Source organism: Microplitis demolitor, chromosome 9, assembly GCF_026212275.2.
Source record: "Microplitis demolitor isolate Queensland-Clemson2020A chromosome 9, iyMicDemo2.1a, whole genome shotgun sequence".
NCBI lineage: Eukaryota > Metazoa > Arthropoda > Insecta > Hymenoptera > Braconidae > Microplitis > Microplitis demolitor.
Window position 1 is genome coordinate 18,923,581 of NC_068553.1, and position 18,885 is coordinate 18,942,465.

At 28.3% G+C, this 18,885-nt stretch overlaps 1 protein-coding gene and 1 long non-coding RNA gene across 2 annotated transcripts; both read right to left on the reverse strand.

Moving 5' to 3' along the window:
• Positions 1–1,172: 1,172 nt before the first annotated feature.
• On the reverse strand, positions 1,173–4,680 carry LOC103578657 (ADAM 17-like protease). The gene is made up of 5 exons (XM_008559807.2): positions 4,610–4,680; positions 4,207–4,520; positions 2,283–4,040; positions 1,946–2,061; positions 1,173–1,851 (listed from the first exon to the last, which is right to left on the reverse strand). Exons 2-5 carry the CDS (start codon positions 4,268–4,270, stop codon positions 1,549–1,551), a joined length of 2,241 nt encoding a protein of 746 aa, XP_008558029.1. The 5' UTR covers positions 4,271–4,520; positions 4,610–4,680; the 3' UTR covers positions 1,173–1,548.
• A 2,015-nt stretch (positions 4,681–6,695) lies between these two features.
• LOC128668663 (uncharacterized) lies at positions 6,696–14,784 on the reverse strand. Its single transcript, XR_008404306.1, has 3 exons — positions 14,387–14,784; positions 7,374–7,565; positions 6,696–7,293 (listed from the first exon to the last, which is right to left on the reverse strand). It is a non-coding gene; the product is annotated as an uncharacterized LOC128668663 (long non-coding RNA).
• Between the last annotated feature and the right edge of the window lie 4,101 nt (positions 14,785–18,885).

An 18,885-nucleotide genomic window follows, 5' to 3' on the forward strand; every position in this document is an offset into this window, starting at 1 on the left:
CAATTATATTTGAGTTGCGTTTACGGAGACTAAAAACCAAAATTTATCAGCTAGCTCGCTATTCAATCATAAAATTAATTATTTTGGTAAGTAGTGTCATACGTAAAACTAAATTAAAAAAGTTCATTATCAATTAAGAATTTGTAAGAAATATTTCTGCGCGTAGACTTTTTGAAATTGAAAATAAAAAAATTTCAAAATATTATTTTACTAAAAAATTATTAAAACTTTGAGCAGAAAATTTTCACGTAAATAAAAAAAGTTATTCAATTTTCTATGAATTGTTTCATCGCTTTTACGAGCACAATGACATACTTCATTTTGCTGTTACATGTAACCGTAATTGGTTCAGCAGCTTTTGTCATAACTTTAATTTTGCAGTAATATTTTGTTCCTTTAGAACTTGATGGTATGCAGGCAGATTTGTTTACTTGTCCCTTATAGCGACAAGTTTTTCTACATGTAACATAAATGCTATACTGCCTTTCAGTAGAAGTTCAGTAGAAGAGTTAAGTATGGATCGATGATTTCCAAAATTTCAAATTCACGTTGAGATGTTTGGTTCTGCGAAAGTATTTCCATAGCTTCCTTGACGAAGTATTGAATTTCTGGATGATCGGAAGTTTCATAACATTTAAAATTTCTGATGTCGCAGTTTGGAAGACTTGTAACAGTATGCACACAAACAGTATTTCAAATATGTAACATTTGCCCGCCATTTCAAATATTTATAATTAATTACTAGATCATTAGTACGCAGCAGTTAAGCTTGCACTGTTGAGTGAAGACTTGTTTAAGTAAAATCTGACTTCTATTAACTTGGAAGCACTGATTCAACGTGGCTATATGCCACGTATTCTATTGATAAATTGAATCACGAGCATTTATTAAAAATTAATCATCCACTTCGAACCACAAAAAATAAGCTCATTAATCGTAAATTAACGAAGGAGCAGGAAGTGATTACGACAATGAGTGTGATTGGTCAACGAGCCGTTAGACAACTCACCAATGTCCAAAGCTCTTCTTACTTTATTTTTAAATTCAAATTGCAGTTACCTAGAAGGGAAATAAAAAAAATTACTAATAAATGGCGAGGTTGTTGGTCTAATTTAATTATTTTTTCAATTGAATTAAAAAATTTTCCATTATTTATTCAATATATTTATTTTTATTTACACGATAATAATTAATACTAATTATGTAACTTTAAAAAAATTGCAAATGCACAAGAACTGTCACTTAAATAAAGAAAAATAAAATTTGTTCGATTAAAAAAATGCTGACTAGTAAAAAAAATTTTTTTTTTAAATTTACGGAGATCATGATTTTAAATCAACAAATAATTGGCATTAAAAAAAATTTGGAATGTCTAATTAAAAGATGATAATTAAAATTACATCTTATTAATTTAGATGGCAAGGAATGTTTGGTTAAAAATTAAGTACAAAATTCAATTTAATATGAACACACTGAGAGATAATATTGCAAGAGGCTTGACTAGATTTCTCTCCCTCTCCCTTTTTAAAAAAAAACTTAAATAATTAATTAGGTAACTTTGGATTGCTCCAAGCGTCTTGGTAACCCGACATGTATCACTTGTCTCTGATCATCCGGATGAATCAGCTGATCAGTATTTTTCCATCTCCATTTTTTGTCATTTTCTTTGACGCGTCTGCTGTCGATGTAACTGACAACACAGCTCGCGGGGATCCATATTATTGCCGTGCTGATGATAACGGCCCCGACAATATTGTCCTTCAAAAATCTTATTACTTTATTTATATTTATGTCCTCTATTATGTCCCAAAAACGTTCAACGACATCCTGAATTGTTTTTTCACATATTCCCTGCAAAAAAAAATTTTAAAAAATTACCGAATTAGTGTTTGAGTTTCATGATAAAAATTTTTTACAATCGTTATATTTATTAGTTTAGCTCTACCTTATTGCAAAAGCCTTGAATACATGGAGTACCGTCTGGTAGAAGGTCAGGTGGATCAATTGGAAAACATGTTTCATTAAGATTCATTCTGCAGCATCTTTTACAAGCGTCGCCAACTGTAATTTTATTAATTGATTCATATAATTTCATTTTTATACTCAGATATTGCAAAATATATTCAGATATGATAAAAATGAGCCCACATATAACTGTTGATCATATATATCCATATCTAATCAGGTTAAAATTTACACACCCATATATGATCATATATATTATATTAATATGTGATTATATATGAATATTTTTTCCCGCGTAATTTAAAAAATATACATACTGGTATCACACATGCAACTCTGCAGCCCTTGAGTCTCACAATAAGGAACACATTTTCCCAATCTGCACTGTCCTCTTTCCAGACAAGCGGTTCCATTTTTCATCGGTGGCGACCTCGGACATTCACTCGAAGCTCCAGTGCACCTGGACTCCTGCTCACAAGTCGCATACTGAGCATCTCTGCACTTGGTGCCAAGCCGCATAAATAAACAATTCTGACAGCAAGGGGAATTCTTGTCACTGCAAACAGCCCCCTGATTTCTCCTCAACTTGCAATTTTTATCACAACACGCGTCGTTGTCTTCCGTGCCCAGCAGCCCCGCGTCGCACTCCTCGTCGCCCTCGACCCTAAGATTCCCACAGAACGACTCCTCCGGCTCGCTGAAGCACCTCCCAGACTTAGCTTGCAGGACTTTCTTGATAGACCTCAAGCTACAAGGGGAAAATCTCTTGTTATTGACGTCATATCCGCTGACGCTGTAGGTGTACATCAAATAAGATCCTCCTTGGCTAGCACTCGGGCTGCATTCCGTGACATCCGGGTCATGTTCCGAGCCCCAATTGTGCCCGAACTCATGCGCCGTCACCAGATCAGCTTCTCGAGTTATCACCCGCTGACCGTAATGGTTCCTACTGCTGCTCAATCCTGAATTTAAATACAACGTATACCCATTTTTAAAATACTCTGGAGTACAAATTCCACCTACTGAATTTCTCCGCGGAGAGCCAACGTAAGCAAGACCGAGTATCCCGCCTTCAAACTTCAAATCAGTGAACAAATGAGCGAGACAAAAATCTTTGTGACTGTACTCGCGGCTAAAGACTTCAAGAAGTGTGCGAACGTCCCATTTTTCCCGAATCATATTGTAGTGAGTATCACCTCCACGTACACGTGTCGGCTCGCTGTGAACGACAATTTTTTTAATGACAAATCCCATGCCTTTGAACCCGTCTTGCTCGAGACGATCCTGCCAGAGAGTGTCATTGTAAATTTTGTGCACACGATCAATCAAACTTATCAGGTAATTGATCGTCGTTTTGGTGCTGCTCGCCCCCATTTCCTGATAAAATCTGTAGTCAGCGACCAGCAATAGCGGACAACGAGTTTTAGTCGGCGTGTACTCGTACGTTTCCGTCTGTCTTTTAACTCTTGATGGTCTCGACTCATTCGCATGAACTTCCAGATCATCAGAAGTGGGCTCTAGTTCATCAACATAATCAGAGTCATCGTCGTCGCCTGGATCATCAGCTGATGCCTTTATGTAGCCACAGGTTTTGGGGACCCCGTGAGTGTGTCCCTGTCCGTTTTCGACGTGTTCCCAGCTCAGTTTAACATCCGAGGCCTTGTAGATGATCATCGACTTGTTGCCCAGTTGCGGGAGGTGTCTCCATGATGGCTCAATATGATAAGTTTCGTCTGAAATAGTAATGCTGCCAGTAATGACACCCTCGTCAATGTGTACCTGGGCATGGGAGTCCAGTTCCCCGAACACGCGCCCATGGTAGAAACTCTCGTGGTCCAGGTGGACGGACTTCTCTTCTCCGTCAGCATTTACTTCGTACGCTTTGAATTTTGAGTGGATGACTTCTTTTCGTGGGGTAAGAATCAGACGAAAATGACGACCGTGGGCGTAAAATTCCACCTGGTTTATTTTGTTGTAAGGATGGCTCCCATGCTCGGTGCCGCGTTTTACTATTTTGTGGTCCAGGTGCTTGACATGAAGTGTCTCATAATACTTGAGGTTTTGGTCTAATGTTTCTGTAATTATATTTTAATTACTTACTAAAAATTTTTAAAAATAATTGACCAAATAATTTATTTAAAAAAAAAAGTTTTCGCGGGAAATTTAATGAAATTTAAATATTCAGTAATTATCTATAAATTTAAAATACTTTTTCAATAACTTGTAATTAAAATGACTCACGTGAAAATTGCAAAATCATGACAATTTGGCATAAACCATAAAAACAATAAATTTTATTCATCATCAACAATATTAATAATTATTATCACTTAATTAAAAAAATTAAAACCATCACAACTCATCAATAATTAAACATTACAATAAAATAAACAATAAAATCAAGCAAAAACACTTGATCCATTGTTTAGATCGACGATTGACACATTACTGCTGTTATTTACAATGAAGTTGCGCGCGAATTGACAGCTGGTCCAAAATAAGGTCACATATTCAATGATACTGAAGTTAGCCGATGAAACCAGACATGGAAGAAACTTTAAATTACAAATAAATAAAATAACTCAAATTATGGAAATTAAAAAAATTTTTTAAATTTTATTCGATTTACATTTGGTTTACTTACTTAAAAATTTTTGAAATTGACAGCTGTCAGCTGTACTCACGCTCATAGTTGACCGACGTCTTTTCTCTCTCGCACTTATTATTTATCATATGCTGATAACTCGGAGGTTCCTGGTTCGAATCCAGGCCGCAATATGTTTTTTTGTTACTTAAATAATTAGTAATTTAAATAAAATTTAATAATTAAAAATTGTTTGCTATCAAGATAATGATTTTGAATTAAATTCTGATGAAGTTAGAAATTGTAAAAAAATAAAGATGTCGAAGAATCTGATGATACTAACGGTAGTCGAAGTGTAATTTTCAGATTTTTTTTAACACTGAAAATTACATTCAAAAATGGCTTGCACGCAAGGTTCCCAATTACGTTTACCCAAATTGACTTATAGCTAAAATGACTATGAGTGGTAGTGACACCTAGCGGAAATGACAAAAAGCAAATGGAATGTGAGCCGATATTTCAAATAGGAAATCAACCCGAAATGCGCATGCGCAAAAATTTAAAATTACAAAGCGGGTGTCTAATTAAAAGTTCTTTGCATATATATATATCTAAATTTTGTTATATTTATTTGTAGGTATTATTTTTTTTTACTTACCTGTATTTACGTGTGTAACTTATTCTTCATAATTAAATTTACTTTCGTTTTTTGAAAAACGGTTATTTTTATTTGTAAAATTAAATATTCAATTAAAGATAAGGAAATGGTTTTTAAAAAATAAAAAAAAAATATAATTAATAGCAATTGAAATGAAAATTTATTATTAACAAAACCAAGTGACTGAGGACAGATTTTTTACATACATACTCTCCTAAATAAGAAAACATGTACAACGTTTTCAATGCGCATGCGCGAACATTTAAAAATTTAGGCAATTTATTGATGATAATTTGTTCTCTTTTTTTTATTTATTACGATTAAATATATGTATGTATATATTATTTAGATATATTTATTTATATACATATACATTAATGAATAAAATATTATATTTAAAATAAAGGAAAAGTATTTTCTTATTTGAACCAGAATTACTCAATTTAAAAGAATTTTAATTAATTAATATAAAAAAAAAACTACTAAAAACAATATTCTATTGCTCATGCGCAAATATTTAAAAAATACAAAAATTTCTCGGAAAGCATTCGGTAGAGATTTTTCATTTCTTTTTATACTATATATTTATAATTTAATTAGTATGAATATTAATATTTGCTTCTTTACTATAATATTCATTTTCTGTACGACAAACATCGTTCAGAAAATAAATACTTTTGTAGAGAAGAAGATGAAAAATATAAATAATATTGAAGAAAAAAGAGAAAATTATATAGCATATATTTTTCTTGATTTTCCATAATTTTTTTTTTTGTTTATTTGATTGCATTAATGTTTATTATTTTTTTTACTTACCTGTATTTATAAGAATTCTTCTGCTTCATTTTAATTATATGGATTTTTCACTTTCTTATAAATATACTTAATTCTATTTATAATCTAAATATTTAATTAAAAATAAAGGGAAGGTTATTTTTTTCATTCATAAATGCTCGATTAAAAATAATGAATATTAAAATTTATTATTTAAAAAAAAAAAAAAAAAAAAGCGGCTGAGGACCGACTTCCTATACTGTGCGCATTCACCTACAATTGTATTTGTTTAGAAATACAATTGTACTGGTCTAAGCTATTTTCTTTTGGTAGAAAGAAAATAGCCCGTTTGGGAAACCTCGACACCGATAAAATACTCCGATAAAAATCCGATAGACCCGGAATCTATCGGTTTAAATCGGAGGTTTTTACCAGTGAAAAAACCCGACCAACACAGTGATCACTCGATTGGTGACCAAAAAAAAGCTAAATAAAAAATACAAATACAAAATAATATACATTACATAATTGACAAAGTAAATACATAAACAAAAAATAGAAATACAAAATATTATACATTACATAATTAACAAAATAAATATATAAAAAAACATACAGAATAAAATTTTATAAATAAAATTTCTTAAAATTAAGACTTAATAATAATAATAATAATAATAATAATAATAATAATAATAATAATAATATCCGGGCACGGATATCTCAATAAATAAAATCACATTCATTCATCATACACTTAAATTTATAGTAAATTATATTCATACAGACTTAAAAGTAAAAGGGAATGGGAATAAAAAGAGGTAAAATTAAATAAAATAAAAGCAAATCAAACCATGCAGTCAAACCCAAATACGAAAAAACACACTTAAAATTAAAGGGAGGTGGGAAAAAAGGATAAAATTAAATTAAATATAAATAAACCAAACCATGCGATCAGACCCGAATAAAATAAAAAAAAAACAAGCAAGCACATGCTAAGCAATAAAAACATGCCACTCATACTCATTCTTATAAAATAAAAATATAAATTAAATTCTTAAATTATAAATCACTCTTATAGCATCCATCGCACTCATACCTGAACAAAATAATTATTTAAAACTATTTACAATTACACTAAACTTAACTAAATAAATATAAAAAATACAAATTAATAATAAATAATAAAAATAAATAATTAAATTAATTAAATAAATAATTGGTCTTCTTCTTGGTCCTGGTCCTCCTTCTCCTGGTCTCGGTATTCCTTGGCACCCATGGATATCCTCATTCTCGTTGACTGGATCTGAAACTAAAATATATATCCCAATAGATTAAATACAGGGATACATATTTATGAAAAAAATAAAAGATTTGAAAATAAATATCCACCAGAAAAAAAAATTAAAGCAGCGGTGTGTCCTTGGCTCGGCAACACCTTGTCCTCAATGTTTAGCAACATCACTGTCCAAAAAATTATTCTGGTCCTTATAGGCCAGTCATGTCATTAGATTCCATTAGACTCTAGATTAGACACGTCATCAAAGATATAGGAAAAAAATCATCCAAATCATATACCTAAACCTGAAATAAAAAAATTGAAAAGAAAAAAAAAAGAAATTAATCGCCCAATAACGTCAATAAGGTAAGGATTAAGTAAGTCCCCGGAATCTTGAAAAATATGCTAAAAAAAATAAGAAAATAATTATACGCCTAAACCTGAACAAAAAAATAATTTATAAAATTTAAACAATTCATGACGAGGTTCCGTAACCTTGAGAAATCTATTTGAAAAAATCATATTTCTAAACCTAAAAAAAATTCCTAAAAAACAAAAAAAGAAAGATAAAAAATCAACTAATCGGAAAGGGGTTCGCGTATCTAGTTTTTTTTTTTTTTTTTTTTTCTAAATAATAATTAAAATGCTATCAAAACTGAACCATATGTATGCATTAGGCCACCAGCTAATCAATAAATCGAATCCCCGTATTGATCGCACACAAAAGTCACTATAAAATCACATCGTTACGATATCATCAATAAAACCATTGCAGTCAATATTAATATCAATTGTGCAATGTGACCTGCCAGGGCCAATTACACTATCATTATAGAATGATAATGGTATTGATATTAATTATGACAGAAACAATAATATTGATAATACCGATAACAATATGATATTTATAGATTTTCTTCGCGTATGCGACCAATGAGGATCGAAATCGATCAAACCGGAGGGTTATGCGTACCAGCCCAGAAGATCAGCATAGATTAAAAATTGAAATTTAAAAACTATGAAGTAACTTGACTAATTGCAATAAATTAATTCATTGAAAAAAAACGTGACTCTAAAATCGATGACTCTACTTTTGCAAAAATGACTCTAATCAAAGTGGCTCTACTTTCAAAAAACTACTGACTCTACTTCTAATAAATTGACGTTAAATTGAATGACTCTAGTTTTTAAAAAATGACGTTAAATTAAATGACTCTACTTTTTTAAAAATGACGCAAATTAAATGACGATAAAAAAATTAAAAATAAATGAGCATTTACAATAAAATACTTAAAAGAAGTTGAAAATAAAAAAAAAACTCTAAACAAAGTGGCTCTACTTTCAAAAAACTACTGACTCTACTTCTAATAAATTGACGTTAAATTGAATGACTCTACTTTTTTAAAAATGACGTTAAATTAAATGACTCTACTTTTATAAAAAATGACGCGAATTAAATGACGATAAAAAAAAGGTGGGGATAAATGAGCATTTACAATGAAATACTTAAAAGAAGTTGAAAATAAAAAAAAAACTCTAAACAAAGTGGCTCTACTTTCAAAAAACTACTGACTCTACTTCTTAAAAATTGACGTTAAATTAAATGACTCTACTTTTTTAAAAATGACGCGAATTAAATGACGATAAAAAAATTAAAAATAAATGAGCATTTACAATCAAATACTTAAAAGAGGTTGAAAATAAAAAAAAAAAAACTCTAAACAAAGTGGCTCTACTTTCAAAAAACTACTAACTCTACTTCTATCAAATTGACGTTAAATTAAATGACTCTACTTTTATAAAAAATGACGCGAGTTAAACGATGATAAAAAAAAGGTGGGGATAAATGAGCATTTACATGAAATTGATTAATTGTAATGGAAACCCCTTTTGATCATATACAAAAGTCACTATAAAATCACATCGTTATGATATCATCAATAAAACCATTGCAGTCAATATTAATATCAATTGTGCAATGTGACCTGCCAGGGCCAATTACACTATCATTATAGAATGATAATGGTATTGATATTAATTATGACAGAAACAATAATATTGATAATACCGATAACAATATGATATTTATAGATTTTCTTCGCGTATACGACCAATGAGGATCGAAATCGATTAAAAATTAAAATTGGAAAAATTATCGCGTAACCTGACAAAATGCCAGGTCTCTATTATTTGGGAAGACGAAAACTGACTCTACTACTGCAAAAATTACTCTAATAAAATATTTAAAAAAAAAAAATAACTCTACTTTTTTAAAATAACGCGAATTAAATAACGATAAAAAAATTAAAAATAAATGAGCATTTACAATAAAATACTTAAATGAAGTTAAAAATAAAAAAAAAACTCTAAACAAAGTGTCTCTACTTTCAAAAAACTACTGACTCTATTTCTAAAAAATTGACGTTAAATTAAATGACTCTACTTTTTTAAAAATGACGCGAATTAAATGACTATAAAAAAATTAAAAATAAATGAGCATTTACAATAAAATACTTAAATGAAGTTAAAAATAAAAAAAAACTCTAAACAAAGTGGCTCTACTTTCAAAAAACTACTGACTCTATTTCTAAAAAATTGACGTTAAATTAAATGACTCTACTTTTTTAAAAATGACGCGAAATAAATGACGATAAAAAAATTAGGAGTAAATGAGCATTTACATTAAATTAATTAATTAAAGTTAAAAATTCAAAAAACTGGCTCTAATTAAAGTGACTCTACTCTCAGAAAAATACTGATTCTACTTTTATGAAAATTGACGCTAAATTTTATGACTCGACTGTTTAAAAAATAACGCGAATTAAGTAAGGATAAAAAATCTTAAACGTAAATAAGCAGTTGAATAAAATTAATTCATTTAAATAAAAGCTATTGAAAACTGACGCTACTCAAAATGACGCTAATTCTGTAAAAATGACTCTAATGTAAGTGACCGTAAAAAAATGACTTTAATTTGAATTTCTCTAGATTTATGAAATTGAAGTTAATAAAAAAAAATTATTGGGGTGCGAATATATGTGTGATAAAAAAAAAAAAGTGTAGGTGTGTTTTCTGTCGAAGAATAATAAAAACTACATAATATATTGCCATCAAAACTGAACCGTATGCGTAGCATTAGGCCACCAGCCAATCGATAAATCGAATCCCCGTTTTGATCGCACACAAAAGTCACTATAAAATCACATCGTTACGATATCATCAATAAAACCATTGCAGTCAATATTAATATCAATTGTGCAATGTGACCTGCTAGGGCCACTTACACTATCACTATCTCACTCATAAAGTGGTAATGATATTGTTATTAATTATGACAACAACAATAATAATGATAACACCAGTAACAACATGATAATGATAGATTTTCTTATAGCATGCGACCAATAAGGACCGACATCGATCGAACCGGAGGGTTATGCGTACCAGCCCAGAAGATCAGGATATATATTATAAAAAAAAACTAACAATTAAAGAACGCGACAGCCTGACCTAGTGCCAAGGCTCTTTTATTTACGCGGAAATACTATTTGAATTAAATTAATTAAAAAAAAAAAAAAACCCCGATTTTTACAGTGACTCTAATCAAATTAATACTACATGCAAGCAGTGCTAACGAGTAAACTAAATAATCTACGGCTAATTGACACCTGATTGAGTGCCAGTTGTATTTTTTAATTTAAATCTACATTTAATGAATTTAAGAAAAAAAATTGGGGTGTAGATTGGTGTGTGGAGAAAAGTCGCCGTAAGCGAGGTTGTGAGTAACCTCGACTACACGGCGACGTGTGGGGTGAGACTCGATTTCATTAAAGATGAACAGAGTCTCAGAAGGTGGTGTGTAAGTGGGAGTGTAAGAGAGAAAGAAAAAAAAGAGTTGAAGCTAAAGAAAACCCAAAGCAAAATTGATTCTAATTTAAAAACCCCTGGACCAGTAACTTAAATATCTAAAAAAAACCGTGACTCTAATACTCGAATTAAAAAAAAAAAAAAAAAAGGGTAAAATGTGTGATGAATGAAAGAGTAAATGAGTGGTGGAGTTACCACTCATTCAGAAGAAAGAGGTGGGATGACTCTAATTTAAAAAAAAAAACCCGAATTATTTAATTAATCTACTACCCCGATCAGTCTAGTGACATCAAAACCCCAGTCCTATAATATTCCCCTCCTATAATAACTAACTTATTAACTAACGCAGCAAAAATGACTCTAATTAACTAATTAATTGAAAAATAAAAAATATACACCGCTCTACAGACACTTAAACACTTAAAAAAGAAAAGATTTGATCAGAAAAAATTTTTAATGAATTGAGACCGGCACCCAAATCGCACCCGGGTACTCAAAGGGTGGGACAGAATAATTCATTAAAAATTAAAACTGATCAGGGAAAATTTCTTTTTTCAGCTTTTTATACATTAAAAAAGAAAAAAAATAAATTTTTTTTAATTTTTAATGCATAAAAAAATATTTTATATACGCTGTTATGGTTGGCCACCCATAACAACGTAACAATATTTTTCGCCTTTAAGATCTATAGAGCGGTTCAGACTCTAATTCGCGTGAATTTAATTCTAAATAAATTATAAGAACCGAATGTCCTTATAATCCCTAACACCCATAAACCCCCTCCCCTCCCAGCTAAATCACTAGACCAATATCCCATTTCGCGGACAAAACCCAACGCGAATTAATTATTTAAAAAAAAAAAGGGTAAGAGTGGTGGTATAGAAAGAGAAAGAGATGAGTTAGGGAAGGGTTGGTTGACTCTAAAATTAAACGCGTGATTCTACTGAGAGAATACTCTCAACAAAAAACCTATTACTGGTCCACTAATTAATCTAATTACCCCCATTGAAAAATTAAAAACTAAGCAAAAAATAGAAGAGATAGAGAGAGAGAGAGTTGGGTACGCAAAGTGCGTGTGTATGTGTGTGAGATGGGTAAAAAAAAGTTGTGTTGAAATTATCAACAGCAGAAGGCTATTGATAACAAATCAATCTACACCCCAATGTTAAATAAAGAATAAAAATATTATAGTTATTCAATTTATAAGAAATGAAAAAAAAAAAAAGTTTACTCGGTTAGTACTGCTTGTGATTCTAATGACTCTAATTTAAATGAATTATAATAAAAAAAAAAAAAAAAAAAAAAAAAAAAAAAGTTGGCGCTAAATGTGTAAAAATCTAACTTTAATAAAATGTAGGTGATTCTAATTTTAAAAAGCTAATGTGTATTTTTATGTATGTATTCACACCCCAATAATAAATATATTAATTAAATTATTAAATGATTTCGCGAATGTTATTGATTCTACTGATTAATACGTAAAATTAACGTGAAAGACTCGACTTTTATTTAAAAAAACTGAATTTAATGCAAATGACTCGACTTTTAATTTTAAAAAACTGATTTAATTATGAATGACTCGACGTTAATTTAAAAAAAACTAAATTTTAAACAAATGACTCGACTTTTATTTAAAAAAACTGAATTTAATGCAAATGCTCAACTTGAATCTAAAAAAACATAATTATTACAAATGACGCGATTTTAATTGTAAAAAAACTAAATTTAATGCAAATGACTCGAATTTTATTTAAAGAAACTGATTTAATTACGAATGACTCGACGTTAATTAAAAAAAACTAAATTTTAAGCAAATGACTCGACTTTTATTCAATAAAACTAAATTTCATGTAAATGCTCGGTTTCAATCTGAAGTAAACTAAATTTAATGCAAATGACTCGAATTTTATTTAAAGAAACTGATTTAATTACGAATGACTCGACGTTAATTAAAAAAAACTAAATTTTAAGCAAATGACTCGACTTTTATTCAATAAAACTAAATTTCATGTAAATGCTCGGTTTCAATCTGAAGTAAACTAAATTTAATGCAAATGACTCGAATTTTATTTAAAGAAACTGATTTAATTACGAATGACTCGACGTTAATTAAAAAAAACTAAATTTTAAGCAAATGACTCGACTTTTATTCAATAAAACTAAATTTCATGTAAATGCTCGGTTTCAATCTGAAGTAAACTAAATTTAATGCAAATGACTCGAATTTTATTTAAAGAAACTGATTTAATTACGAATGACTCGACGTTAATTAAAAAAAAACTAAATTTTAAGCAAATGACTCGACTTTTATTCAATAAAACTAAATTTCATGTAAATGCTCGGTTTCAATCTGAAGTAAACTAAATTTAATGCAAATGACTCGAATTTTATTTAAAGAAACTGATTTAATTACGAATGACTCGACGTTAATTAAAAAAAACTAAATTTTAAGCAAATGACTCGACTTTTATTCAATAAAACTAAATTTCATGTAAATGCTCGGTTTCAATCTGAAGTAAACTAAATTTAATGCAAATGACTCGAATTTTATTTAAAGAAACTGATTTAATTACGAATGACTCGACGTTAATTAAAAAAAAACTAAATTTTAAGCAAATGACTCGACTTTTATTCAATAAAACTAAATTTCATGTAAATGCTCGGTTTCAATCTGAAGTAAACTAAATTTAATGCAAATGACTCGAATTTTATTTAAAGAAACTGATTTAATTACGAATGACTCGACGTTAATTAAAAAAAACTAAATTTTAAGCAAATGACTCGACTTTTATTCAATAAAACTAAATTTCATGTAAATGCTCGGTTTCAATCTGAAGTAAACTAAATTTAATGCAAATGACTCGAATTTTATTTAAAGAAACTGATTTAATTACGAATGACTCGACGTTAATTAAAAAAAACTAAATTTTAAGCAAATGACTCGACTTTTATTCAATAAAACTAAATTTCATGTAAATGCTCGGTTTCAATCTGAAGTAAACTAAATTTAATGCAAATGACTCGAATTTTATTTAAAGAAACTGATTTAATTACGAATGACTCGACGTTAATTAAAAAAAACTAAATTTAATTTAAATGACTCGACTTATCACGACAGGAATGAATTTAATTAAAAAAAAAAAAAAAAAAAAAAAAAAGATACGGAACCGGAGATAAAAATTAAAAAGTGAAATAAAATAAATAGATAATAATGGAGAAGAGAAAAGAGAGTGACAGATAGTGAAAAACAATAACAAACCTCAACAGGGAAATAACTTTATTTCCCTGCCGAACGATGCCAGATGATCAACTGGTAGGTTGACAACTAGCAGCTCCTTGAGGTAGGTCAGTGTTCTTCAGTCTCGTCCTTCCTTCCAGTCAAGGCGTCAGAAAGAATTTTTCATCGTTGAAATCCATTGGAAATCTATTTAAAAAATATCACTTTTTAATTAAAAAAAAATACTGTTGATTTTTGTATTTTATTATTTAGACGAAAAAATTATTTAAAAAAATTTATGATTTCAACTTGCGAAAACGCCAGTTGAAAAAAAAAAAATTTAATTTTAAAACTACTAGTAATGACTTTAAGAAAAAAAAAAAAATCAACAGTATTTTTTCAAATAGTTGGACACACCGACTACGATGACTACACATCGGATGTCGGGTGCCAACTGACCCTTTTGCCCCTTGACCTGAGCCCTCTCACTTCATCCCCTCTTTCCCCCTCTCACTACTCACCCTGCGCAGTAGACGATTTTACAGTATGAACTTTTTTTCTGCGCAGGTAGAAGGAGATCTCCCCGAACTACCCCCCTATCGCTGCCTACGTGACCTGACCCTCTTCCCCCGTCCCCGCAACCCCCTTGTCCAAAAAAAGCTGATGCAACAATTTTTAAAATGAAATAATTTTATTAATTTTAATAAAATCTTTATGTTTTTTACATTAAAATGCATTGATTTTTATAAATCAATATTAATACAACCCCATTCACTCAAATTCAAATGATTATCATGAATGCAAACACCTTTAAAAGGTGATTAAAAAGTTAAAACTATCAGAAAATGCGCTTCATTTATTATTAAATATAATTATTATGCATCTAGATATTTTATACATATAATAAAATAACTTGCGATCAAGTCTCGAGTCTTATTTCAATCAAAATCTTTTTTTTTTTTGTTAATTAAAATAAAGTTATTTGCATTACTTTTATTTTCTATCAACTAAATTTTTAATTTAAAAAATCTTCCGCGAGAATATGCCGCGCGTCTCTCAGTGCGCATGCGATCTTAATTGTAAACTCACCCAAAAAATCAGTCGTTTCTTGAAGAAAACCGCTGTCATAAGTTATAAAGTTAATTATTAATTCTTAATTATAAATTTCTCAGGGTTTATTTAATGAAATAATTCGTGTGTCAATCAAATTGCTTGTAAAAACATTAAAATAAGATTCGGATGAACATCAGTAGCCACAGTGCTGTCAACAATCTAACCTAATGTTGTTTGTCCATAATAATTAATTTAATTAATTAAAAATATCACAGAAAGTAAGTAATAATTTAACATTCAACTGATTTAAAATATATTTTTTATTTTTCTTCAATATACTCGAGTTACAGTCATTTTTTCTTTTATTAATTACATACAAATTACAATATTTATTTACTGTCTTTCTTCATCCTAATGAGTGAAAAAATATTTTATACTTTTATATTTAAATAATTAAAACACATAAATTTATTACTCGCTACTAAATATTTAATAATATTAATCTTTATTTCAGATCTGCAAGCAAAAAATAATAAATCACGAGATCAATGCATATTTTTTTTAAGTAGACGTCCTTTTATACTTTTGGATGAAAAAAAAAAGTATTAAGTGAAAAAACAAGCGCTATATAACTGTCTACATTTATTCAGATGATGGAATTAATGTTGAAAAGTGACGATGATCAATCAAAAATTTTCTACGTCCAAGACAAGAAACTCATTTGCCTTTAGAAGTAAAAATTTATTTCGAAATAGCGTGGCATATTTTCGCAAGAGATTTTTACAAAAACCAATAAAGATAATATTTTTATCTTCCATGAAATTAATTTATGCCGCACTCGAATGCTGATAATTGTTTAAATTTATACGTTCAATTATTGATTATTAATGACTCATCTGTTCATTATTATCTCTTACAATTATTGTTATTATTACGTTAATTATTTTATTATCGATACGCACGTTTGTAAAATTGATATTAATTACTTTATTAATTAATTCAAGTGTTAGGAAAAACAAATAAAACATAACGAATATTATTTATAAAAAAAATCCTTTACTATTTATTTTAAAAGTTTCCACGATTTATTATCCTTAAATATTATTAATTATTATCACTTAATATTGTTCGTAATCACGTGACGAGTGTAAAAAACTGTAAACTCAATAATGCTGACAATTATTATGATTAAAGTGTCAGTGGACTATAAAAAAAAGGAAAAAATGAAACGTGATCTCAATTAATCAAAGTTTATCTTTCATAAGATCACGATAATGAATTTAACGTCACGTTAACTTTAATAAAAAACTTTAAATATCAATTTATATTTTTGTTCCAATCATTTATTCTATTTATTTGCTGCTACAAAATCAAACTCGATCTCTTGAAGCAGCTGTTACAATTTGTCTTTAATGTAATCTAATTTATTATTATTTTTCTCTAGATTAAGAATAGATAAAAAAATTTAAAATGACATTAAATCAAGATTAATTATTTATTAATATACATATTTTCTTGGTAATTATAAATATAATTGCAAATATTTTTTTTTAATTAAAAAAATTGATAAATGTTTGTATTTATTATTTTTATAAAATTTATTTTAAAAAAAGTCTAAAAATAAATTTTCAGTATTGAAGATTGAGAATACGTTGAAGCAGTAGTTAACGTTAAGTGAAAAGAAAAGAGGCTTGATAATTGTAATTAAATGTTTGAATGAAAATTTTGTGACGTTAGAAAAATATTTCTTAAAACAATCGGTAGAATACCTCCATTGTAGAAAGCAATAATTAATAATTAGCCTTGAAATATTAATCAAGCTAACTGTCAATTGTAAGACGCCAATTAAGAATACCAAGAACAAAAGTTGTTGTTAATATTCAATATATTATTAATTGATATAAATCGTATGATAACTTAATAAATATAGAAAAAAAAGAAAAAAAAAATTATAAGACTGATCCAATAAATGTACAGTGTAAAGAATTTATCAATGTCCAGATATATAGATTTATTTTCTAGATAGAAATGAATTCTTTCGTTGTCTTTCTTTATGATTATTTTAATAATTATTAAGAATATTATTATTGTAGAATTAAATTTTTTTAAAGTTATAATTAATAATTTTCATTGTTCGTTAGTTTTCAAATGTTATTTAGTGTACAGATTTATATAATTATAAGATAATGGATATAAATTTACAAGAAAACCAATAAAATAAATTATTTAAATTCAATCTTGTCAAAAATCTTAATGTACATGTTTATATTACGCTAATGCGTTCAGATTAATTACGTGATTTTATTAATTGCAGTGAATTGATTGTTTACTGATACTTTTTTTTCGATACTTAAACTATTTACACATCTGCATTTAAATTTATCATCCCTAAAAATTTAAATATTAAAAATAAAAAAAAATTTGATTTACAATTTTTGAATTTAAGAAAATTGAAAAGGTAAACTTGCACAAATACTTTAATTGTTTTTTTTTTACATCGTTATTGAACAAGACTAACAAAAAATAAAATGCGACTAGACATACATAATATGCATGTATAATAATACTTGAGAATTCAATAATAATTCTACTTTTCAACGGTATTGTTTATATTTAAATATATAAATTATGAATTGATCATTTAGCAATGACTTTGTACATCTTTTTTGTTGTGTTGATGAAATGACTATTGTTGTGTCTCTTAGTGAAAAAATCCCTTTGATTTGGTGGGCAATGTAAAAATGGACGTCTACTTAAAAAAAATATGCATTGATCTCGTGATTTATTATTTTTTGCTTGCAGATCTGAAATAAAGATTAATATTATTAAATATTTAGTAGCGAGTAATAAATTTATGTATTTTAATTATTTAAATATAAAAGTATAAAATATTTTTTCACTCATTAAGATGAAGAAAGACAGTAAATAAATATTGTAATTTGTATGTAATTAATAAAAGAAAAAATGACTGTAACTCGAGTATATTGAAGAAAAATAAAAAATATATTTTAAATCAGTTGAATGTTAAATTATTACTTACTTTCTGTGATATTTTTAATTAATTAAATTAATTATTATGGACAAACAACATTAGGTTAGATTGTTGACAGCACTGTGGCTACTGATGTTCATCCGAATCTTATTTTAATGTTTTTACAAGCAATTTGATTGACACACGAATTATTTCATTAAATAAACCCTGAGAAATTTATAATTAAGAATTAATAATTAACTTAATAACTTATGACAGCGGTTTTCTTCAAGAAACGACTGAATTTTTGGGTGAGTTTACAATTAAGATCGCATGCGCACTGAGAGACGCGCGGCATATTCTCGCGGAAGATTTTTTAAATTAAAAATTTAGTTGATAGAAAATAAAAGTAATGCAAATAACTTTATTTTAATTAGCAAAAAAAAAAAAAAGATTTTGATTGAAATAAGACTCGAGACTTGATCGCAAGTTATTTTATTATATGTATAAAACATCT